This window comes from Dryobates pubescens, chromosome 35, assembly GCF_014839835.1.
Source record: "Dryobates pubescens isolate bDryPub1 chromosome 35, bDryPub1.pri, whole genome shotgun sequence".
NCBI classification, from domain to species: Eukaryota; Metazoa; Chordata; class Aves; order Piciformes; family Picidae; genus Dryobates; species Dryobates pubescens.
In genome coordinates, this window is record NC_071646.1 from 2,394,073 (window position 1) to 2,419,177 (window position 25,105).

At 53.4% G+C, this 25,105-nt stretch overlaps 1 protein-coding gene across 3 annotated transcripts in view; it reads left to right on the forward strand.

Moving 5' to 3' along the window:
* The first annotated feature begins 1,554 nt into the window (after positions 1–1,554).
* Positions 1,555–25,105, forward strand: part of SRGAP2 (SLIT-ROBO Rho GTPase activating protein 2) — a 120,806-nt gene continuing 97,255 nt past the window's right edge. For all 3 annotated transcript variants that reach the window (XM_054176386.1, XM_054176387.1, XM_054176388.1), the window contains exon 1: positions 1,555–1,663. In XM_054176386.1, the coding sequence (XP_054032361.1) occupies positions 1,597–1,663 (67 nt within the window). In that variant the 5' untranslated portion in view covers positions 1,555–1,596. The remainder of the gene's footprint in view (positions 1,664–25,105) is intronic.

Consider the following 25,105-nt stretch of genomic DNA (forward strand, 5'->3'; position numbering starts at 1 on the left):
AGCCCGCCGAGGGGCTGCCGCGCTGCCGCCACCACTGCCGTCGTCTCGCCGTAGCGCGGCCCTAAGGCGGGATGCGGGGCCGCGTCTCTCAGCCCCGGTCCGTCCACTCCCCACCCCTCCGGGACCCCCCCACGCTTCCTTTCCTCATTGTTCTTCCCGGGCGGGATGCGGATCCGGCGGGTGCCGTGTTTATTTATTTCTTCCTTCCCTACGCGCATCTTCCGCGGGGGCTGCAGCCTCGCCTCGCCCCTCCCCTTCCCTGGAAAAATCAAAAAAGGCAAGAAAAGGGGGTGGAAAAATAAAAAATCCCCCCAAAACCTAGGAGAAAAGTTGTGTGCCGCCGTCCCCCCGCGGGCCGGACCCGCCTGCCTCGCACATGTTGGACTGAGCAATGCTCCGCCGAGGAGGGAAAAAAAAAAATAAATAGCCCAAATAACCCAAAACCTTCCCCTGAGGGAGAAGCAGCCGAGGAACCGCCCCGGCCAGGACGGCTCCGGTGTGCTCGGGAGCTCCGAGCTCGTCCTCCGGTTTGCGCTAATGGTGTGCCCGGGCTGGGCGCAGCGTTGCGGCGGGAGATGCTGCCGCAGCTCGGCCGGGCTCTTGCCGTGCTTCCCCTGCCGTGCTGCCGGCGTGGAGAAGCGGTTCTCTGGTTCTCTCCTCCCCTCCCTCCATCCCCTCCCTCCCCTGGGACCCTGCTTGCTGCCAAAGGAGGCCGGACCCCCCCCCTCCCCTCCCCGGGGGCTGGCCGCCTTGTAGGCGTTTTCCCTCCCCTCGGTTACCTGCAGCCCTAACCTCACCCTGCTGCTCAAAGGACAAATTTGCAATGTCAGGGCGGTTTTGCTTCTCCAGCCCAGCTTTTGGCTGCGCATCTTGGGACTGCCGGCTGCAAAGCTGTAATTTACTAAATATATCTCTATCTATATGATTATTATTTTGATTTTTTTTTTCCCCCCCTTTGCATTCGCAGGCAAGCAAAACCAAAGGGAACGTCTTCCAATCCTCCTTGGGATTCGATTTGCATCATCTCCGAGCCCATTAGAAGGGGGAAAAAAAAGCCGAGAAAAGGCAAAGCAAAGGAAAACCAACCTTCCCCCCCCCGCCGCCTTTACCCCCCTCCCTCCAAACCATGTTGTGCGGAAGGACTTCCACTCCCTGGCTGTGCTGGTAACGTTTGCAATCAGGAAGAGCCTTTTGGGGGCTGCAGGAGCTGCTAATCTGATGCTGCTGCTAAAGGTTTTGGTGCAGGGAGACGAAACTGCTGCCTCTTCCAGCCGCTGAGCTCTTCCCACATCTGCATTTCGCCGCTGCTGCGCTCCGTCTCGCATCTTTTTCTCCATGGACTGATTTGGGGTTCTTCGATTTTTTTTTTTTCTTCTCTTTTATTTTGCCCCCCCCCCTCCCCCCCGTCGGTGGTGTTGTGTTTTTTTTTTTCCCCTTGGGGGGGGTGGGTCAGGAAGAGGACGGAGCAAGAAAACCAAGGCGTTGAAAAGGAGCGAAATTGTGGTTTATCTCTCTCTCGCCTTCCCGGGGTGGGGTGGGGGGGGGAAGGGGGGGGATCTGCTCGGAGGTTAATCCTTCTTTTTTGGAGAAGAAAACATGACGTCGCCAGCAAAATTCAAAAAGGATAAGGAGATCATCGCCGAGTACGACACTCAAGTCAAAGGTAGGAGAGAGGTTTCATTTCGCAGCTCCTTCTTCCCTTTTCTCTTCCCTCCCCTCCCTGTTGCAGCCCTGACTTGGCGGTGGTAGGAGTTTGCCGTCGATGTTTGGGTGGGGAAAGGGGGGTGGGGGGGAAAGAAATCATTTGCAGATTGCCTGGAATTTGCAGGGCTTTTCATAACACAATGCTGGATGGGCTTCTGCAGGGCTTTTTCTCATCCCCGTGGGGTAGGTCCCTGCTCGGGGTTTGCTGTTTTAAGGTACCACGGCGAGGGCTCCTTTTTTGTGTTGTGGTTATAATGCTGCTTCTTCTCCGTTTTAACGGAATGTGGCAAATCTTCCCCCTTCTGACAGATCCATATTTTTTCTGCCTGCTGCTCGGCTTTCGCGTTTGACACACGAGAGGCAGTTAATTGCTTTTTAATCCTCCTCCCATCGCGGGAATCTTTGCAACAAATCTGTGGCGTGTCAGAAGAGAATATTTCCACTGGTAGGGAAAGGGGGGCGGGGGACGGTGCCGAGGGTCCCCGTTTCAAGCTGCTTGTGCTAGAAAGTTCCATTCTTCGGGATTTTGCTCTCGCCGAGGCCGTGGTATTGCTGCCTGGGTTTTTTTTTCCCCTCGCTGTGCTCCTCAGCGTAACACCTTAAGGGCTGCGGCTGTGTGGCTCTGTGCATGAACATCCACCCAGCCCCGTCTGCGAATGTGCAGCCACACACATCCAGAGCTGCGCCGGGAATAGCCCCACGGACCCAAACGAATCCGAACTAACACCCGGGTGTTATTCCCAGCAGCAGCAGGAGGGCAAAGAAAAGAGTCAGAGGTGCTTTTCGGTTTGGCTTTTTGGTGGGGGTTGTGTTTTTTTTTCCAGCGTTAAGTCTTCGGCAGGATTTTCTTGGCTTGGTTTCAGGCTATCATGTGCTTGAAGTGGGGGTAAAATATATATACATATATATGTATGACAATGAAAAAGGCTGCCCAGAGAGGTGGTGGAGTCTTCCCCTCTGGAGACATTCCAACCCCCACCTGGATGTGTGCCTTGGGTGACCTTCTCGAGGCGATGCCTGCCATGCCAAAAGGGGTTGGACTCCCATCTCCAGAGGTCCATTCCAACCCCTCTCGTTCTGTGATTCTGTGACATGTTGACTTAACTCCTCTGGGTTGGTGTGTTGGTTTTTTTTTGGTGTGCAGCCTTTTCGAGGCAACACTTATTTATGGCTTGCTGCATGGCTGGGAGGAAGTTATGAGACTCAGTGATTTATTTAATGGGTTGCAACTCGCTCGGTATGCTCAGGAGCGGGCAGGAAAGATGGCCTTGGGGCAGGGCTGATTGAGTTAAATCAATGAGATTGGCAAAAAAGAAAAGGGATTTCAGGCTGAGGAGGGAACCCAGATTGAACCTGACAAAATATTGCTTGGCAATCATGTGCTTGTTTTTTATCCCCACTGGAAGGCTGGGTGCTGCTCCTTGGTTGGTGATCATCCAAAGGTTGTCCTACGAGGTGTGTGTCCTACCCTGACCCTGCTGCTCTCTACCTGGAAGTGGGTTTTGGTGCTTATGTTTTAAAGGCTGGAGAGGAGATGATTTTGGTGATTTATTTCTTTCTTTATCCACCCCTCCCTCTCCTCTGCTCTGAAAGTTGGAGATGGAGCAGAGCTGGTTTGCTTTCACACTGCTTCAGTTTCTATTCCTGTTTTCGAGCTGCCTTTGGAAATGGGAGTTGAAGGCGGCGTGAAATTAGAGGCTCGTAGGCTTCTGCGTTATTTACCCCATCAAAATGTGTGTGATGGATACAAGCTGGCAGTCAAAATATTTGGGGATGGGCCACAATGAGAAGAAAGCAGCTTTTCAGAACCACTACAGCACATTTTTTTCTCACCTCTGGGTTGGTTTTTCCTTCCTTTTCATGCGAAGCGAAATCTTTTCCCTTCCCCTTCCAGATGGGCTGAATCACAATGAGCCTTCCCTTGGTGCAGAGAGCGCTGCTGCCAAAACCCGGTTCATGGCTCGAGGTGCTGATGGGAAGAGCTTCCAATCGGGTCCCCCAAGTCAGCTGTTGTAGTGGCACACAGATGCTTTCTGCTGAAGGAAATGTTCCTGCCTTTAAGTGAGCGAGGTTAAGACGACCGGAACTCTGTAAAGGGGATCACGAGGAGCTGGGAGAAGGAGGTTTCCTTCCTGAATTGGTGCTGAGGGCAGCTATGAGTTTGTCTTGGGGATGTTCAACCCTCTCACAGTTCAGCTTTCCTGCAGCAGTGGCCAATGGGAGGGTCCTGGCCACCTCCTGCTCTTCCCTGGAGAGGGAGGTGTAGATAGCTCAAACATACAAGTCCTGTCCTCCAGCACCTCACTTGATTCAGGGTGCAGGGGGAAGCTTTTCTTCTCCACTTGGCTTCACCCTCCACAAGGTGCTTTGACAACTGGGGGTCAGTGTCCCTCTGCTTTTAGGTATCAGACTTTAAGGGGAGTCTTTAAAGTGACAGTCTCCTCTTCATGAAACTTGCTTTACATCTCTTTAGCACCTTGGTTCTGAGTTGGATCATGGTTTGACTCTCCAGGGATACTCTCCTGAGTGGTAATGCCTCTTGGCTCTCCAGTTCCAAGTGCTGGTCTGTCTGCCACAGTAGGAAGATGAGGGGGCACTGAAGGCACACTGCAGTCCCAATGTGTGCTGCTGCCTAATGGTTAAACATCTCATGGTCCTTGTGGGTGTCCTGGTCAAATCCTGACTGGAGCTGTGATGAGGTAGATGTGGTGTTAACTCTGACTGGGGGTTGTGTGATGTTGTCATAAGAAGGACACAGAGCTGCTGGAGTGAGTCCAGAGGAGGCCACAAAGATGATCTAAGGGTTGGAGCACCTCTGCTATGAGGACAGGCTGAGGGAGCTGGGGGTGTTCAGCCTGGAGGAGAGAAGGCTCCAGGGAGACCTTAGAGCTGCCTGCCAGGACCTGAAGAGACCCTACAGGAATGCAGGAGAGGGACTTTTCCTGAGGATGTCTAGAGACAGGACAGGGTGGAATGGTTTGAAGCTGAGGGAGGTTGGGTTTAGAGTAGATCTTGGCAGAAAGCTCTTCAGTAGGAGGGTGGTGAGACTCTGGAACAGGCTGCTCAGGCAGGCTGTGGATGCCTCCTCCCTGGGGATGTTCATGGCCAGGTTGGATGAGGCCTTGAGCAGCTGAGTCTAGTTGAGAGGTGTCCCTGCCCACATGAGGAGGTTGGAGTCGATCTCCGAGGTCCCTTCCAACCTGAGCCATGCTGTGACCCTCTTGGGTTGTGAAAGGATGCCAGGGAGGAGTGGCTGTGGGAGTGAGATGAATCAGGTGCTGGCATGCTGCATGGGTGAGGAGCTGTCAGCTCTGGGGCAGATGAGACAACTCTTGGGCTTCAGTGGCCTTTGGAAGCCCTGCTGCATAGCTCTGCTCCGCTCCGGCTGCGCCTCGAGAAGGAGGATGTTTAGAGGCTTCATTTAAAAGCATTAATCCACAAACACCTACTTAAGCACTCTAAATTATTCTTTAATGGAATGATTGAGCTTGGTTTAAAAAAAAACAATGTAATGGTCTCAAAGTTGTTAATCAAAAGCCATTTAAAGAACACTTTGGTTGTGGTTAATCAATTGCTCTGCCCGAGGTTTGAGTTGCTGAGTGGAATTGGGGATTTCTCTTCTGGGGGGTGAGGGTGGTGATGAGTGAAACTTTCTCCTGTGGCCATCAGCTGTGGATATTTGCTGTCTTCTTCCACCAAGCAGTTCATTGCCTCCTTTGGGTTGGAGTTAGCTGCTCTTGGGGGTTGTGCGTGCAGGAGTTCAGCGTCAGGATGGGAAGCACCTGAGAAGAGGTTGGAGTGAGGTGAAGTGAGGTGTCTTCTCCCAGGTAACAAGGGACAGGATGAGAGGAAACAGCCTCAAGTTGTACCAGGGGAGGGTTAGAGTGGCTGTTAGGAAAGCTTTCTTTGCTGACAGAGAGGATAAGCCCTGGAGCAGGCTGCCCAGGGAAGCAGTAGAGTCACCATCCCTGGAAGTGGTCACAAACCTGTGTAGACCTGGTGCTTCAGGGCATGGTTTGGTGGTGGACATGGTAGTGTGAGGTCGATGGTTGGACTGTGGGATCCTGGAGGCTTTCTCCATCCTGTAGGAAATGAATTTCTGAGGATGAAGGCTGTTTGCAGGCTTGTGCAGTGTGGCTGAGGACAGGCTTTGCAGTCCTGGGGTATCGGCGCAGTGCATCCGTGCTGGGAGGGTGCTGGAACCAGGCTGCATACAGCCTGGAGGTACTTGGTCTGACCTTGTGTCTGTCTGCTGGAGCTTGGGCTGGGTGACCTCCTGAGCTTTCCCTCCCCACAGGAGCTGCCTGATGAGTTGGGAGTGATGTTTGTGGTGCTCATGCAGTGTGTTGGTGGCAATCAACCCTTCTGCTGGCCTTCATCCCCAGCAGCGTGGGCAGCAGGTGGGGGGAGGGGATTCGACCCCTTAGCTCTGATCTGGAGCACTGTGTCCATCCCTGGGAACCACAACACAAGAAGTACACAAAACTGTTAGAGCAGGACCAGAGGAAGCCATGAGGATGATCCAAGGGCTGGAAGCCCTCTGCTGTGAGGACAGGCTGAGAGAGTTAGCATTCAAGAACCCTGTGGATGTGGCACTGAGGGACATGATCCCATGGGCTTAGTACCTGGAGGTTCAATTCCAAGCTCCCTGTCTTCTGCAGAAGTGAATTAACCTCCAGTTGTATCCAGACCAGGTGATTTTTCCCAACAGCTTCATTGAGCTTGGGCCTTCTGCTTTAGATCATAGAATCCTTGAGCTGATTTGGTTGGAGGAGGCCAACCAGCAAGCCAGGTCTGTTGGCTTTGGTTGCATGGCTGTGCAAGCTGCACTTCAGTCTTCCATGCTCTTGGTGAGGAGAGGTAGCCAGCATCAGTGGGGCTGCTCTTGGAGGGCTTGCTTTGAGGGTGCTTCTGTCTTTGAGGAGAGCCTGAAATGGCTGCATGTCAGGCAGGAGGAATTCAGAGAATCACAGAATCAATGAGGGGGGAAAAAAGAAAAGGACAACCAGGAGTCGGAGGGGATCCCAGCTGGAGCTGCTGAGGCAGGGATGGGTTGACTTAACCAGCAGAGCAGGCACACAGAGGTGCTGCTTGCTTCAGCTGCATGACTCAATCTGAGGCAGAATCATAGAATCAGTAAGGTTGGAAAAGGCCTCAGAGATCATCAAGTCCAACCTGGCACCCAACACCTCCTGACTGACTAAACCATGGCTCCAAGGGCCACATCCAGTCCTTTCTTGAACACCTCCAGGGATGGGGACTCCACCACCTCCCTGGGCAGCACATCCCAATGGCCAATTCCTCTTGCTGGGAAGAACTTTCTCCTCACCTCCAGCCTGAACCTCCCCTGGCACAGCTTGAGACTGTGTCCTCTTGTTCTGGTGCTGCTTGCCTGGGAGAAGAGACCAACCCCCACCTGGCTCCAAGCTCCCTTCAGGGAGCTGTAGAGAGCAAGAAGGTCTCCCCTGAGCCTCCTCTTCTGCAGGCTCCTCCTGACAAGCTGCCATGGGGGCAGCAGGGGAGGGAAGTGCTGCTCTGCTGTGTTTCTCTACCATGTGCTGCCAAAGATTAGGAGTTCTGTGAGGCTGGAAAGTGAGATTCTGTGGTCTCCATATGGAGCCTTTGATATCTCAAGCTCATCCCCTTGTCTGGATTGTCTCTCCCAATTCCTTTGTGCAAGTTTTGTGGCGGAGCAGAGATAATTAATTTGAGCTGTGCAATGTGTTCCAGGGGAGATTGGGAGAGGCTGCCCTATCTCTGCCCAACCAAGGACTGGCAGACTGGAGGATTTGGGGCTTGGTTTCTTGTTTCCCCCCCAGTTTCAAGGATTAAATTGGAGTGTGCCCTTGCTGAAGAAGGAAAACCCTGTGATTTATCTCTCAATTCTCCTTTTCTTTCTCTTGTCCCACGAGGGCCTTAGATTTAATTAGTTTGTGTAAAGCTTCAGTAAATAGCTTCATGGTTTGGGCTACAGAAATGTAATACTAGGCTTTAGTAGGTTAGTTAGTTACTTTTAAATGCAGTCCCAGTTGGGGTTTGGTTTTTTCTCCCCCTGGCCTTGGGTAGCCTCTAGCAGAGGTGGAGATGCAGAGCTTGCAGCACAGCCCCCAGAGCAGTAGGGATGTGTAAAAGAGAGAGATGAGAGGTGATCTGCAGCAGAGAGGTGGCTGTGTGGTTGCTTGGCTGTGTCTTGAGCTCAGAGAAGATGCCTGATGAAGAGAGCTTGAATCACAGTATCACCAAGGTTGGAAGAGACCTCAAAGCTCATTGAGTCCAACCTGGCACCACAGACCTCATGGCTAAACCATGGCACCAAGTGCCACATCCAATCCCCTCTTGAACACCTCCAGGGATGGGGACTCCACCACCTCCCTGGGCAGCACATCCCAATGGCTAACAACTCTCTCAGTGAAGAACTTTCTCCTCACCTCCAGCCTAAACTTCCCCTGGCACAGCTTGAGACTGTGTCCTCTTGTTCTGGTTTCCCCACTCCTGGCTACAACCTCCCTGCAGGGAGTTGGAGAGAGCAAGAAGGTCTCCCCTGAGCCTCCTCTTCTCCAGGCTAAGCAACCCCAGCTCCCTCCCAGGGCTGTGCTCCAGACCCCTCCCCAGCTTTCTTGCCCTTCTCTGGACACCTTCAAGTCTCTCAATGTCCTTCTTAAACTGAGGAGCCCAGAACTGGACACCTGCTGAGCACAGGGCACAATGATCTCCCTGCTCCTGCTGGCCACACTGTTCCTGATGCAGGCCAGGATGCCATTGGCCTTCTTGGCCACCTGGGCACACTGCTGGCTCATGTTTAGGTGGCTCTCAATCATCACCCCCAGGTCCCTTTCTGTTTGGCAGCTCTCAGCCACTCTGACCCCAGCCTGTAGCTCTGCCTGGGGTTGCTGTGGCCAAAGTGCAGCACCTGGCACTTGGTCTTGCAGCTGCCATCAGGAACAGGCTGCTGTCATTGCTAAAATGATCCTTTTCATCTCCCCAAACTGCTGATAAATTCCAGGTGAGTCCCTCCTGCCCTCTCAGTTGTTCAGCCCAGAGAGGCATCTGATCTGACTGGCATCTTTTTTGCTGTGGATGCTGCTTGATGGTTGGACTTGATGATCTTGGAGGTCTTTTCCAACCTTAATGATTCCATTCCATGACTGGGGGAAAAAAAAAGGCAGCTTCAAATGCTGCACACAAATCTCATTCATATGGCACATCTGCTGAGCACCTTGAGTGGTGGGTGGCAGTTTTTCATCCTGCTGAACTCTTAGGAGTGGGACAGACCTTCTCTGGGTGACAGATGACAGAAGGAGCCGTGGCTGGGTCACCACCATTGGAATGCTTGGAAGGGTCCTCTGGACATCATCCAGTCCACCCCCCCTGCTAAAGCAGGGCACCCACAGCAGCTTGCCCTGGATCTCAATGGCCAGGTGGGGTTGGAATCCCTCCAGAGAAGGAGACTCCATAACCTCTCTGGGCAGCCTGCTCCAGGGCTCTGCACCCTCACACCAAGGATTTTTTTAGATGGAGCCTCCTGGCTTCCAGTTTGTGCCTACTGCTCCTCATCCTGTCCCTGGGCACCACAGACACGAGTCTGGCCCAACCCTCTTACCCCTCACCCTTTATCCTCTTGCTGAGCACTGATCAGATCCCTTTGGGGGTGCTCTTCTCTGGGCTGAGCAGCCCCAGGTGGCTCCTGGATGATAGGAAGGATGGGTGATGCTGTTGTGGGTGACTGAAAGCCAAAGCTGGGATTTCTCTGGACTGCTGAAAGTTCTACTGCTGAGCTGCAGCACTTGTCTGGGTAGAAGGTGGTGTAGGACTAGCTTCACATGTTCAGGTCAAGGAGTTGAGATCCCTGTTGTGTATTTTGGGGCCAAACCCTTGCACTTGTGCATTTCCAGCAGTGTTGTCATCAGGATGCTTTCTGGTTTGTGTTCATGGAGTCCTAGAATGGTTTGGGCTGGAAGGAACCCCCAGAGCTCAGCCAGTCCAACCCCACTGCAGTCAGCAGGGACCTAGAATCACAGAACTGTCAGGGTAGGAAAGGACCTCAAGGCTCAGCCAGCTCCAGCCCCCTGCCATGGCCAGGGACACCTCACACTACAGCAGGTTGCTCACAGCCACCTCCAGCCTGGCTGCAAACACCTCCAGGGCTGAGGCTTCCACCACCTCCCTGGGCAGCCTGTGCCAGGCTCTCACCACCAGAACTTCTTCCTACCACCCAATCCCAAATCTCCCCACTTCTATTTCAAGTAGATCAGCTTTGCCCAGAGCCCTGTCCAGCCTCACCTTGGGGGTGCTGGGGGAGGAGAAGCTCACCAGGAGCTCTCAGTGTGCACTTGCAGCCCAGAGAGCCAAGCAGAGCCTGGGCTGCAGCAAGAGAAGTGTGGCCAGCAGGGCCAGGGAGGGGATTCTCCCCCTCTGCTCAGCTCTGGGGAGACCCCACCTGGAGTACTGCCTCCAGTTCTGGAGCCCCTATTGCAAGAGGGATCTGGAGGTGCTGGAAGGTGTCCAGAGCAGGGCCAGGAGGATGAGCAGAGGGCTGGAGCTGCTCTGCTGTGAGGACAGACTGAAGGAGTTGGGGCTGTTCAGTCTGGAGAAGAGAAGGCTCTGAGGAGACCTCATTGTGGCCTTCCAGGATCTGAAGGGGGCTGCAAGAAGGCTGGGGAGGGACTGCTCAGGATCTCAGGGAGTGATAGGACTAGGGGGGATGGAATGAAGCTGGAGGTGGGGAGATTGAGGCTGGAGGTGAGGAGGAAGTTCTTCCCCATGAGAGTGGTGAAGCCCTGGAATGGGTTGTCCAGAGAGGCGGTTGAGGCCCTGGACCAGGCTGGATGAGGCTCTGGCCAGGCTGATGTAGTGTGGAGTGTCCCTGCCCATGGCAGGGGGGTTGGAACTGGCTGATCCCTGTGGTCCCTTCCAACCCTGACTGATCCTATGATCTCCACGGCTGGGGCCCCCAAGCCCCTCCCTGGGCAAGCTGTTCCCAGGTCGGCAGGTTGGTTGCTTCAGCCTGGGGCTGTTTGCAGATGCCAGCCCCTCGCAGGTCTGCTCCCGGGAGTCACGGCTGAGCCCTTGCCCACTTGCTTGGGCACCGCCTGGGTTCATGCCCTTTGCAAACATCCCTCTCAGCCACCACCCTGGCGTGGCTGGAGGGGAATGGCTTTGAGTGCTGAGATTTGGAGCCTGGGGTGCCTCGGATTACCAGCTCCACTGCAAATGTAAAACTACCTTTTAAGGGGGTTTTGCAGTTAATCAGTGCTCAGTGCCTGTAAGTGATTCCATTTGTTTGCAACAATGACTTGCTCCAAACTCCGGGGCGGTGGAATGGCTGCAGGATCATCTGGTTTTCTGCACTCCTTGATAGTGCTAATCCCTGGAGGCTTGGAGCTGGATTGGGCCAAGGGCAGCAGCCTGCTGCCAGAAGCAAGCTGGGGGGTGGGGGGAAGGGGCTGTTGGGAGCCCGGGTTGATGTTCCAGCACTGGTTTGGATTTGTTGTCTGTCTCATCTGAGGCTCCTGCTAATGGCTCATTAACGAGGAGAGGAAGAGGTGAAAGAATGCAGAGCCTTCCTTCTTGCCTCTCCACCTCCCCAAATCCCTTTGTTGCATAGTGCCAGGCTGGAGACCAAAGCTGAGCAGAACATCTCCCTTAGGAGGAGAGACTGAGGGAGCTGAGGGCTCTTCAGCTTGGAGAAGAGGAGACTTGGGATGCTTGGTTGCATGGTTTAGTTGATTAGGTGGTGTGGGATGATAGGTTGGACTTGATGATCTTGAAGGTCTCTTCCAACCTGGTCTATTCTATTCTATTTAGGTGTTCAAGGGGAGATTGGATGTGGCACTTGGTGCCATGGTCTAGTTGTGAGGTCTGTTGGGACAGGTTGGACTTGATGATCCTTGGGGTCTCTTCCAACCTTGGTTATACTGTGATACTGTGATATTCTATTCTGTTCTGTTCTATTCTATGAGGTGACCTCATTCATAAAGATGTGGAGGGTGAGTGGCCAGAGGCTGGAGCCAGGCCCTGCTGGGTGATGCCCAATGCCAGCACAAGGGGCAGTGGTGCAAGCTGAGGCATAGGAAGTTCCAGGGAAACAGGAGGAAAAAGGTTTTTCAGTGTGAGGGTGACAGAGCCCTGGAACAGGCTGCCCAGGGAGGGGTTGTGGAGTCTCCCTCTGTGGAGATATTCAGACCCCACCTGGATGTGTTCCTGTGTGACCTGCTCTGGGTGATCCTGCCCTAGCAGGGGGGCTGGACTGGATGAGCTTTCCAGGTCCCTTCCAAGAATAGAATAGAATTAACCAGGTTGGAAGAGACCTTTGAGGTCATCCAGTCCAACCTCTCACCCAGCACCATCTGATCAACTAAACCATGGCACCAAGGGCCTCATCCAGGTTCTCCCTGAACACCTCCAGGGATGGGGACTCCACCACCTCCCTGGGCAGCACATCCCAGTGGCCAATCTCTCTTGCTGGGAAGAATTTCTTCCTAACATCCAGGCTGAACCTCCCCTGGCACAGCTTGAGACTCTGTCCTCTTGTTCTGGTGCTGCTTGCCTGGGAGAAGAGACCAACCCCCACCTGGCTCCAACCTCCCTTCAGGGAGTTGCAGAGAGCAAGAAGGTCTCCCCTGAGCCTCCTCTTCTGCAGGCTAAGCAACCCCAGCTCCCTCAGCCTCTCCTCCCAGGGCTGTGCCCCAGACCCCTCCCCAGCTTTGTTGCCCTTCTCTGGACACCTTCCAGCAGCTCAACCTCTTTCCTGACCTGAGAGGCCCAGGACTCAATTGGACACAGGACTCAACTGGACACAGGACTCCAGCCCCTAACACTGCCTCTGTGGAAAGGGCTGAGTCCACTGCCATGCTGCAGCTCCCTGCAGAGAGCAGAAGGGCTTCCAGTGTAACTCCAGTAGGGTTTCTATAAAAAGGCTGCTGGTGGTAGCCAGTTTTTCCCCTAGCTCCCCACTGAGGGAGCCCCACAACATCTTTCCTGAGCTCCAAACCATTTCCTTTCGTGGTAAGGATGCACATCAATATCTTTTTGACTTCCTCTGAAATGAAGAGACTTGGCTTTGATTAGTTTTTTTCTTCCCCCTCCTTCCCCCCCCCCCCCCCCCCCCCCCCCCCCCTTTTCCCTCCCTTTTTAATGCTATTTTAATACTGTTTAATACTATTTTTTGCCCCTTTGGGAGGGGTTTGGGGGGGGGGGGGGGGAAGGCAATTGATTTGGAAGAACCTCTTTGCCTGCTCAACTCTTCTTGAGCTGTCTTTATGAAGAGTGAAAAAAACAACCCACCCCAAGACTCCCAAGCTGTGTGGAGATGGAAAGTATGCTTAAACACATGTTCTTTTGAAAGGGCTTTCTCCATGCCATGCACAGTTGATATTCATTACTTGGGACTTTATTTAGTTCCCTGTTTCCCCCCTCCCACCCCCTTTTTGGTTTTTTTTGGGGTATGACTTTTGCAGATTTCATGCTTGCCTCTTTTTTTTTTTTGAGAGAGAGTTTTTCCTGCCTGGGAGCTCTGCTCTCTGAATAAGTGAGCTTGCAGATGACACCAAGCTGGGGGCAGGAGTTGAGCTGTTAGAGGGTTAGGAGAGCTCTGCAGAGGGACCTGGCCAGGCTGGGCAGAGGCCAAGGGCAGGAGATTGAACACATCCAAGTGCCAGGGGCTGCACTTTGGCCACAGCAACCCCAGGCAGAGCTACAGGCTGGGGGCAGAGTGGCTGAGAGCAGCCAGGCAGAAAGGGACCTGGGGGTGCTGGTTGACAGCAGCTGAACATGAGCCTGCAGTGTGCCCAGGTGGCCAAGAAGGCCAAGGGCATCCTGGCCTGCATCAGGAGCAATGTGGCCAGCAGGAGCAGGGAGGTCATTGTGCCCTGTGCTCAGCACTGGTCAGGCCACACCTTGAGTCCAGTTCTGGGCTCCTCAGGTTAGGAAAGAAGTTGAGCTGCTGGAAGGTGTCCAGAGAAGGGCAACAAAGCTGGGGAGGGGTCTGGAGCACAGCCCTGGGAGGAGAGGCTGAGGGAGCTGGGGTTGCTTAGCCTGCAGAAGAGGAGGCTCAGGGGAGACCTTCTTGCTCTCTCCAACTCCCTGAAGGGAGGTTGTAGCCAGGTGGGGGTTGGTCTCTTCTCCCAAGCAAGCAGTACCAGAACAAGAGGACACATTCTCAAGCTGCGCCAGGGGAGGTTCAGGCTGGATGTTAGGAAGAACTTCTTCATACAAAGAGAGATTGGTCATTGGGATGTGCTGCCTGAAGGGTACAGGAAGGCTGCAGAGAGACTTTTCCTGAGGGTGTCTGGAGACAGGACCAGGGGAAATGGTCTGAAGCTGAGGCAGAGCAGGGTTAGGCTGGAGCTGAGGAAGAAGTTCTGCAGTAGGAGGGTGGTGAGGCTCTGGAATAGGCTGCCCAGGGAGGTTGTGGATGGCTCTTCCTGGGGATGTTCAAGGCCAGGCTGGATGAAGCCTTGAGCAGCTGAGTCTAGCTGAGAGCTGTCCCTGCCCATGGCGGAGAGGTTGGAGTCGATGATCTCTGAGGCTCCTTCCAACCTGATCTGTCCTCTGAAATGAAGTTGTATGAAACAGGAGAGAAGGGTCTTCAATGATTCCACCATTAGAAACCATTCTTTATTTCTGCTTTCCATTTTTGGTCCAAAAGAGCAATATTTCAAGAGACAGAGCAGAACCTTCTGGTGATGGAAGCTCTGGGCAGTGGGGAATGAAACTCTTGAGGTCAGCCTTTAAAGTCAGCAGAAACCTCTAGATGCAGAATAACTGTGGCAAAAAAAGCTCAGCTGGTATTTTTCCAAGGAGATGAAGCATTAAAAACATTATTTATTTGGCCATCAGGGTAATTGTTTTGCTGCTGTTTAAACTCCAAAGCTTCTGACCCAGTTTTGGTTTTGCTTTGAGTAGTGAGAGCGAGTAGTGGCTTGGAAAAATAAAGAGAGGTAGGTAAGGGGCTGGGAAGGAAAACAAAATCACTTCCTCTGCAGTTGTGGATGTGAAAGGATGATGTGTTCAGGAGAGCTGGAGTCCTTTGGGAGTGCTGCTGGCACTCTGCAGCAGCCTGGCTAGGAAGCTGGGATGGCAGCGTGTAGGTGAGGCAGGTAAGGGTCAGTGATGGGCAGCACCATGAGGATGTGTTGGGAGAAACCAGCCTCAGGTTCTCTGTTCTTAGATTCAGAGAGCTGTTTTGCTTGGAAAAGACCTCCAGCATCCAGTGCAGCCTTCAGCCCAGCCCCACCATGCCCACTGAACCCTGTCCCCAAGTGCCATGGCCACAGGTTTCTTGAACCCCTCCAGGGATGGGCACTCCACCTCCTCCCTGGGCAGCCTGTGCCAGTCCCTGACCACTCTTGCAGTCAAGACATTCTTCTTAATGCCCAACCTGACCCTCCCCTGGCACAATTTAAGGCCATTCCTTATTACAGAAACACCAAGGTTGGAAGAGACCTCAGAGCTCATCAAGTCCAACCTGGCACCACAGACCTCCTGACTAAACCATGGCTCCAAGGGCCACATCCATTCACCTCTTGAACACCTCCAGGGATGGGGACTCCACCACCTCCCTGGGCAGCACATTCCAGTGATGAATGACTCTCTCAGTGAAGAGCTTTCTCCTCACCTTCAGCCTAAACTTCCCCTGGCACAGCTTGGGACTGTGTCCTCTTGTTCTGGTGCTGGTTGCTAGAGAGAAGAGACCAACCCCCACCTGGCTCCAACCTCCCTTCAGGCAGTTGCAGAGAGCAAGAAGGTCTCCCCTGAGCCTCCTCTTCTGCAGGCTAAGCAACCCCAGCTCCCTCAGCCTCTCCTCACAGGGCTGTGCTCCAGACCCCTCCCCAGCTTTGTTGCCCTTCTCTGGACACCTTCAAGTCTCTCAATGTCCTTCTGAAACTGAGGAGCCCAGAACTGGACACAGGACTCAAGGTGTGGCCTCAGCAGTGCTGAGCACAGGGCACAATGACCTCCCTGCTCCTGCTGACCACACTGCTCCTGCTGCAGGCCCGGATGCCCTTGGCCTTCTGGGCACACTGCTGGCTCATGTTTAGGCAGCTGTCAATCAGCCACCCCAGGTCCCTCTCTGTTTGGCAGCTCTCAGCCACTCTGCCCCCAGCCTGCAGCCCTGCCTGGGGTTGCTGTGGCCAAAGTGCAGCATAAACCAGGCCGGTTGCATCAGGCTCTGGGGGAGCTGCCTCATCCTGTGCCACATAAGCAGCTCCTGGCTTTTTGACTCTTGAGAAGGAGCCAAATAAAGAGATTAACTCTAAGCCAAGAGTGGATTTTAATCTGCAGCTCATGAAGTGCTCGTGGCAGGGCGAGCTGGCCAGCCCCACTCCTTTTGGCGTTGGGCTGGGCTTTGGTTGTGCTGCTTTCAGGTTTTTTTTCATGGAGGACTTTCCAGGAAGAGCCTTTTTGGCCTCTCTTCTGTCAAAGCAAGGGCTTTGGGGTGGGTTTGTTTTTTTTTTTTAGGGCCTGCTGTCGTTGGACAGAGGTTTTTGTGCAGAGAGTGAAGCCATGGAGCTGTGCAATTTATAGCTGGGGAGGGCTTGCAAAATTGAGGGCTGCTTAAAATAACGACAGTTGTTGCCTGGGAATTAGGTCCTGGTTCTTTCTTTGGACAGCAGGCTGGTCCCACTGCAGGGGCATGCTCTGATGGTCCCATGAGGAAGGAGTGGTTGGGGGGTTGTGTGTGTGTGCTGTTCCTGACAGACTCCTAGCTGCCAGAACTGCTAAACTGCTTGCTCTGAACAAGTGGATCGATTCTCGTCTGAGCAGAGACCCTAAACCTCAGTCAGTCAAAACAGTTCTGGGGCACTGCTGGCTTTTCCTGAGGCAGGGGGATGAATGTGTTTGTCTTGCTGTGCCTTTTATTTGCTGCCTGAAAAGGGAGAGGATGATGAACAGCACAAACTGGGGGCTTGTTCTGCAGGCAGGAGTCTTTAGACAGAGATGGACCTGCTGGCTCTCTCCAGCTCCCTGGAAGGAGGTGGGAGCTAGGTGGGGGTTGGTCTCTTCTCCCTACTATCAAGTGATAGGACAAGAGGAAATGGCTTCAAGTCGCAGCTGAGGAGGTTCAGGTTGGACATCAGGAACAATTTCTCTGCTGCAAGGGTGGTCAAACATTGGCACAGGCTGCCCAGGGAGGTGGTGGAGTCCCCAGCCCTGGAGCTGTTCAAGAGGGGGTTGGATGTGGCACTTGGGGCCATGGCCTAGTCATGAGATGCTGGGTGACAGCTTGGACTTGTGGCCATGGCACCTGGGGATGTGATTTAGTGGCCATGGTGGTGTTGGGTTGACAGTTGGATTTTTTGATGGTCTCAAAGATCTTTTCCAAGCTTCTGTTCCCCGCTGTGGGTCTCTTTGGTGCCCTCCTGCTGCTCATTTCTCACCCCTCCCAATCTCCCACCCATCCTATTCCACCTCTTCTGGGAAGGGGGAGGGTGGTGCTGCAGCTAACGTGACCAGTGCTGATGTCTGGGTCAGGAGCCCATTCAATTTTGCTCAGAGCATGTCTGGATGGTGCAATAATCAACTGGTTCTGGCTGCTGCTGGAGGCTCAGTGGTGAGAAGTCAAGGGGAAAGCCCAGCTGGGGGTAGTAAGCCCTTCACAGCAATTGCTCTTTGTTGGATTAATGATCTGGATGTAATGAGGTGTGTGGGGGGGACTGGCATTTCCCTCTGTCAACCACTGCATTTAGGCATTAATTGAGCCCCTCCTGCCCCTCCTCAGCAGGGAGGGAGTGATCCATGCAGGGCAGGAGGAGAGCAAATTGAGGGACAATTGGAAGGATCTTTCTGGGCCCTGGCATGTTCCATATGGTTCTGCCTTTATGGGGGGAATATTTAAGATGCCTGTTGGATGAGGTTTAAATATAGTGGGATAAATTAGTCTCAAGTCTTTGAGGATGCTCCTACTCATTAGCAGTTAATTTGTGAAGTTAGGTGTCAGGGGAAATTCCACAGAGTCCTTTTTGCTGTGTGCAGGGTAACGCTGGGGCTCTTGCTGCTCTGCTGCTAGGAGTGTCTGCTATCCAAAACACATCTGATGTGGGGCTTGGGAGGGGGAAGACAAACCCAAACAAGAGTTACTCATCTTCTGTTAGCATTGTCTGTAATTAAAATCCCAAGGCATTTCACCAAGGGCTCAGATTAGGGTTCCAGGAAGCTTCCACTCAGCCACCAGGTGTAGTTACTCAGCTGGGCAGAGCTGTGACAGCTACAGGATCACTTCAGTTGGAAAAGACCCTTAAGCTCATCCAGTCCAACTGCTCCCTAACTCTGCCAAGGCTGAGGCTAAGCCATGGCCCTCAGCACCGCATCCCTGCAGCTCAAACACCTGCAGGCACTGGGGATTCAGCCACCTCCCTGGGCAGCCTGTGCCAGGCTTCCAGAACCTTTTCAGGGAAGGAGTTTTTATTAATACCCAACCTAAACCTCCCTGCTGCAACTTGAGGCCACTTCCTCTTGTCCTACTGCTTGATACTCAGGCAAAGAGACCAACTCCAACCTCCTTTCAGGGAGTTGCAGGGAGCCTCTTTTACTCCATACTGAACACCCCCAGGTCCCTCAGCTGCTCATCCCCAGCCCTGTTCCCCAGACCCTTCCCCAGCTTTCTTGCTCTTCTCTGGACCTGCTCCAGCCCCTCAATGCCCTCTTTTGAGTACTGGGTTCAGCTCTAGGGCTTTCACTCCAAAGTGTGGCCCCACCAGTGCTGGGTGCAGGGTGGACAACCCCTGCCCTGGTCCTGCTGGCCACAGCAGTCCACGCTCTAACCACAGGCAGATGGTAGCTGTTGTGTGCTGGCTGGCACACAGCTCTTCTCCTTCCTCCATCCCACTTCATCTAGGGAGGGCTGTCTGAAGTGTTTTACTTGGAAGTCACAGCTCTGCTGAGTGAACTTCTCCTCAGGCTATTAATGGCACTGTGAGTAACCAGGCTGGCAGTTTGGGTTGGGGCACAGGAGTGAGGCTTTCTAGAAAACTTGAAGCTCTTCCACCTTCTGGGAAACCCACAGGCAGCACATCAGATGCCTACAAAGCAGGATTTGGACACACAGCTCCCAGGCAAGGGCAGGGTGAAGGTCACTATGAGGACCACACTGTCCTCTGCAAGGGTCCTGAGCACAGCACTTGGGGAAATCCACTGGCAGCTTCTTTTCTTGCTTGCTTTAGGTGGTTTGGGTTATCAGGAGGTGTAAGTTCAGGTCTGTGGCCCATAAAGCAGGTCTGTGACAGCTGTGTTGTCATTGCAGAGTGCTGGCTGATGAATGTGAAGGGCTTGGAGCCTAGGAAGTTCCATCTAAGCATGAGCAGGGACTTCTGTATGCTGAGTGGGGCAGAGCACTGGAGCAGGCTGCCCAGAGAGGTGGTGGAGTCTCCATCTCTGGAGTCATTCCAAACCCTCCTGGATGCTGTCCTGTGCAACCTCCTCTAGGTGACACTGCTCTGGGCTTGGGCTGGGTGGTCTCCAGAGGTCCTTTCCAACCCTTAGTCTGTGATTTTTGGGAAAGCTCAGGGCAGCAGGCATGGAAATGAGAAGCAGCCATTTGAGCTGTGAGGGGAAACAAATCAGCTCCCCTTTTTGTTAGTGGATTCAGTCATGAATGATGAGGAGCAACCATAATGTGCCAAGTGGCCTGTGGAGGTGCAGAGCTCTGAGCTGACCCATGGAGGTTTTCCCCTGCATTCAATCACCAGCTCCTCAGATATGCAGTCAATAAATCTCTCTGTGAGGTGGCTTTGGAGAGGAGGAGCCTGCTTTTGCTTTGGTCTCCTTGAACTCTTTGCTTTGGTCTCTTTAGGAACTCTTCCTAACTTTTCATAGGATGATAGAATGGGTTGGGTTGGAAGGGACCTCACAGATCATCCAGTTCCAACCCTCCTGCCATGGGCACCTTCCACCAGCCCATGTTGCCCACAGCCTCATCCAACCTGGCCTTGAACACCTCCAGGGAGGGAGCATCCACAACCTCCCTGTAAAGAATTTTTCTCCCTAATCTCCAGTCTAAATCTGCCCTCCTCAGGCTTCAATCCCTGCCCTCCTCAGGCTTCAATCCCTGCCCTCCTCAGGCTTCAATCCCTGCCCTCCTCAGGCTTCAATCCATTCCCTATCACCACAAGCCCTTGTAAAAAGCCTTCCCTGTGTCCTCTCCATCTGTGCAAGGAGAATTTTGCTTCATCTCATTTACCCTTCACAACCCCCCAGTCAGTCAGCCACCAGCTTTCTGCTGGAGTGAGCCCTCCAGGGCTGCAGGGAGATGCTGAACTCTGAACAAAAAGCCTTGGCCAAGCAAAGGAGTGAAGAGTGTGCAGCTGGAGAAGGGAGGGGGAGAGGGGTTGAGTGCTGCGTGGAGGGAGGAACAAACGCAGCACTGCAAAGGTCACAGGATATAGTAATGATGTTTGGATGGAAACTGAGCTTGCTATGAATGAAATTGTGTTCTTGGGTTTTCCCCCTGGAGCTCAGTGTCTGAAAACTCTGAATACTTTCTCCCCTGCTCTCCCTCTCTGCCCTCTGCTCCCCTGCTCTCCCTCTCTGCCCTCCGCTCCCCTGCTCTCCCTCTCTGCCCTCCGCTCCCCTGCTCTCCCTCTCTGCCCTCCTCTCCCCTGCTCTCCCTCTCTGCCCTCCTCTCCCCTGCTCTCCCTCTCTGCCCTCCGCTCCCCTGCTCTCCCTCTCTGCCCTCCGCTCCCCTGCTCTCCCTCTCTGCCCTCTGCTCCCCTGCTCTCCCTCTCTGCCCTCCGCTCCCCTGCTCTCCCTCTCTGCCCTCCGCTCCCCTGCTCTCCCTCTCTGCCCTCCTCTCCCCTGCTCTCCCTCTCTGCCTCTGCTATACAAACAATGAAAGGGCAAGGTGGAAGATGGGCAGGACCCACATGTGTGCTGGGGTGTGGAGTCTCCTCCTCTAGAGATCCCTAAAACCTGCCTGCATGCATTCCTGTGTGACCTGCCCAAGGTGGTTCTGCTTTGCAGAGCGGTTGGAGTTGCTGATCTCTGGAGGTCCCTTCCAACCCCTGGCATTCAGTGACCTCTCCTGGGTTAAATCAGAAGTGGGACAGGGCTAGTTAATGGGATCTGGTTAGATACTGGTTGCTCCAGTACAGCTGTTTGCAAGTCAAAGCTTGGTCTGTGCTGAGCAGATGTCTGAAGTTTTCTTAGCAGAGAGTTGTTTCAGTTGGAAAAGGCCTCCAAGGTCCCCAAGTCCAACAGTCTGCCTCCTTCCCTGCACAGCACAGAGGTGAAGGGGTTCTGCTTGCTGGCTCTTTCTCCTGGTTAACTAGAATCCTTCAGCTTGAAAAAGACCTTTTAAGATCCCTGAGTCCAACCATCAACCCAACACCACCATGGCCCCAGGCTTCTTGAAGCCCTCCAGGGATGGGGACTCCACCACCTCCCTGGGCAACCTCTTCTGGTGCTCCACCACCCTCACCTGTGCCAGTGCTGGCTATTGAAACACATTTATTGATCAGTTCTGAAAGACTTAGAGCTTCCCAGTGGGAGGCTGCTTCGAGGTGCTGCCTGGAAAAGTGAGGCCCAGGGTGGCAGCTGCTTGTGCCTTGTAGGAAAGAGGGAGCTGAGTTTCAGCTTTGCTTTGAGGGCAATCAAGGCTGCTTGGGCTGTTCGTGGTGGAAAGGCTGTGCTGTGCTTGCAGAGCTGCTTTGGTGAGGCTTTGACAGCAAGGGTAAGAACAAAATCAACACTCTGCACCCATGGACAGGGCAAACAAGTTCCTTTTCCTTCCTTCCTCCCTTTATTTTTTCACTCCCAGTCGTGTGCCTGTCTTAAAGCTGAGTTTTGTTAAGCAAACAACCACCTCCCCCTGAAGCCTCCTCACAACTGCTTTTAGCTTGTGGGCAAGAGTATGAAAACCTGTTGACCATTAACTTCTGAAAGCTCCTTTCTTTTACACAGAGTGGGTTTTATCAGATATGGGCCAGACTTTTATTGCTGGTTGGGGTTTCCCCCCCTCAATCTTTGAATGTCTGAAGTGTTTGTTTGTCTGAGAGGTGAATTTGGTTTCAAGCAGCCCAAGCAAAGAGCAGGTCAGCTGCAGCATCAGTTCCTACAGTTTGGATTTGGATTGCTGCATTTTAGGATGAAGTTGTTCCCCAGGAGGGTGGTGAGAGCCTGGCACAGGTTGCCCAGGGAGGTGGTGGAAGCCTCATCCCTGGAGGTGTTTGCAGCCAGGCTGGATGTGGCTGTGAGCAACCTGCTGTGGTGTGAGGTGTCCCTGCCCATGGCAGGGGGTTGGAGCTGGCTGAGCCTTGAGGTCCCTTCCAACCTTGACAAATCTACAATTCTAGGTTGCCCAGAGAGGTTGTGGTAGCTCCAGGACAGGTTTGATGGAGCCTTGAGCTACCCTGGTATGGAATAGAATTAACCAGGTTGGAAAAGACCTTCAAGATCCTGGAGGTGTTCAAGAGGGGATTGGATGTGGCACTTGGTGCCATGGTTTAGCCATGAGGTCTGTGGTGCCAGGTTGGACTTGATGAGCTTTGAGGTCTCTTCCAACCTTGGTGATTCTGTGATTCAACCTCTCTTCATCAGGCATCTTCTCTGAGCTCAAGACACAGCCAAGCAACCACACAGCCACCTCTCTGCTGCAGATCACCTCTCATCTTTTACACATCCCCACTGCTCTGGGGGCTGTGCTGCAAGCTCTGCATCTCCACCTCTGCTAGAGGCTACCCAAGGCCAGGGGGAGAAAAACCCAAACCCCAACTGGCTTAAGGACCCTGACTGCATTTAAAAGTAACTAACTGACTAACTAAAGCCCAGTATTACATTTCTGTAGCCCAAACCATGAAGCTATTTACTGAAGCTTTACACAAACTAATTAAATCCAAGGCTGGACTTGCTGAGCTTTGAGGTCTCTTCCAACCTTGGTGATGCTGTAGCTGAAACATGTCTGGAGATGCTGTCTTTTGTCTCCTTTCTCCCTTCTTCCCCCCCTCTATTCCCTGCCTTCTGCTGTTGGGAAGTGGGTTGGATAACAAGGAGGAAATAAACACTGCCCTGGAAGTTCCCAGCACAGATAAACAGGTTGACTATTTTTAAGTGCCAGGTTTTTGTTTTTCTTTATGGTTCTTCCCTCTCCCCCCCTCCCCCCTCCTTGCTCCACTGGGATCAAGTCCTGACTGAATGTTTTGCTTTCAAAGGTTTTATTTTTAGGAGTTAAAGACTTCTGTGAACTGGAGTGCTGGCAGAGACACCAGGCTGCCAGTCCTAGGCATCCAATTTAGATGTGAAGGGTTTTGAAGGCTTGAAGCTGCCAAAAAACAAGGGAGAGAGAGAGAGAGAGGCCAGTTGAGAGCATCGAGAGTGCTGCTCACTTTGCCTCCTCTTGTCCCAGGCTTCTGTTGACACTTTCCTACGGCTGTGAGGAGGGGGGGGAGGGAAAAAACCCAACACCTGAAGGTGGCAGAAAGCTTTGCTCTTCCCACTGAAGCTGAGCTCAGAAGGTGGGGAAGGTTTGGTTAGTTGAAACAGGAGGGGGGGGAAGTTTGTCAGCATGAAATATTCCTCTTGGTGGCAGAGCGAGCAGGAAATGAACACCGGCAGCAGAGGATCGTAGAATCAGTCAGGGTAGGAAGGGACCACAAGGATCAGCCAGTTCCAACCCCCCTGCCATGGGCAGGGACACCTCACACTAGGTCAGGCTGGCCAGAGCCTCATCCAGCCTGGGCTTAAACACCTCAACCACCTCCCTGGACAACCCATTGCAGGGCTTCACCACTCTCATGGGGAAGAACTTCCTCCCCACCTCCAGCTTCACTCCATTCCCCCTAGTCCATGATAGAAAACTTCTCTGCCCATCCTTCCTTCAGACTGAGAAGTCTCCTGGTGGTACAGGCACAAACTGAAGCTTCCTGTTCCACCCTTCCCTGAAATATTTGGGATCTGAATGCTGAAGCACAGTGAACTGCCTGGGGGCTGCTTCCCTGTCCTGATTCCCAGCACAGTGTGGGCTAGAAGGGACCTGCGGAGATCATCCAGTCCAATCCCCCTGCTCCAGCAGGGCACCCACAACAGCTTGTCCAGGAATCTCTTTCCAGGCTTTCTGAGGAAGAGGGATGAGGCAAAAGCTGCTGGCTTGAGGCAGAGGTTGCTCTGTGAGCAGGAACCTGCCTCTCACCTTGGAGATGGAGTTCTGCTGGAGTGAAATGACAGCATCTAGCTGAGGATGAAGCAGGCAGAGTCAGAATCACACAGGATCCCAGCACAGTGTGGGCTAGAAGGGACATCATCCAGTCCAACCCCTCCTGCTCCAGCAGGGCACCCACAGCACCTTGCCCAGGAGCACAGTGGCCAGGAGGGGTTTGGAATCTCTGCAGAGAAGGAGACTCCACAACCTCTCTGGGCAGCCTGCTCCAGGCCTCCAGCAGCCTCACACCAAAGAAGTTTCTCCTCTTACTCATAACCCTCCTGGGTTCCAGCTTGTGCCTGCTGCCCCTTGCCCTGGGCACCACTGAAATGGCTTCAAATTGCACCAGGGGAGGTTTAGGTTTGGATATTAAGAGCAATTTCTCTCCTGCAAGAGTGGTCAGGGTTGGAACAGGCTGCCCAGGGAGGTGCTGGAGTTCCAGTGCCAGGGGGTGTCCAGAAACTGGGCACTTGGGGATGTGGTGTAGCAGGGCTGGTGCTCTTGGGTTGATGGTTGGACTTGATCTTGGAGGTCTTTTCCCACCTTAGTGATTCTGGGGAAGAGGAGAAGGGCATCATGAGCAGAGAGGAATCTGCTTTGCCTTGCTGATGACTGGGCTGGGCTTCACCTTTGCAGCAAGTGCCTGGCTCCTGGGTGATCCCATTTGGTCTGTGTTCCCTCAGCTTGGTTTGAGGTTGGGCTGCTCAGCCTGCTGTGTGCTGCAGCACAGATGCTCCCTGTGTAGTGCTGGCCGTGGCTATGGCCTCTAGGACAAACTACTTCATGATGTGCTTGGTCTGCACAGCCCAGCAGTGCAGGCTGTGCTTCTTCCTTGCTTAAGTTCATGTTTTTGTACTCCTGCTACTAACTTCCCTCTGTGCAGGGGTTTTTTTGGGGGGGGTTTAGTTCTTTTGCTCAGCCAGATGCAGCTTTTTTGTGTCATTCAATCATAGACCTCACTGGGTTGGAAGAGACCTTTAAAGCTCCTCTGGTCCAACCCCCCTGCAGTCAGCAGGGACATCCCCAGTTAGAGCTGGTTGCTCAGAGCCCCATCAAAGCCTGGCCTTGAGTGTCACCAGGGCTGGGGGCCTCCACCACCTCTTCTCTGGGCAGCCTGGCTCAGTGTCTCACCACTCTCACAGTAAAGACCTTCCTCCTAATTCCAGCCTCAGTCTGCCCTGCTCTGCTTTCAAACCATTCTCCCTCTCTGGAGAGTTGGTTGCACTGGAGAGCCTTGGAGTTCTGTAATCCATCCCTGGGGAGCGTTTCAAC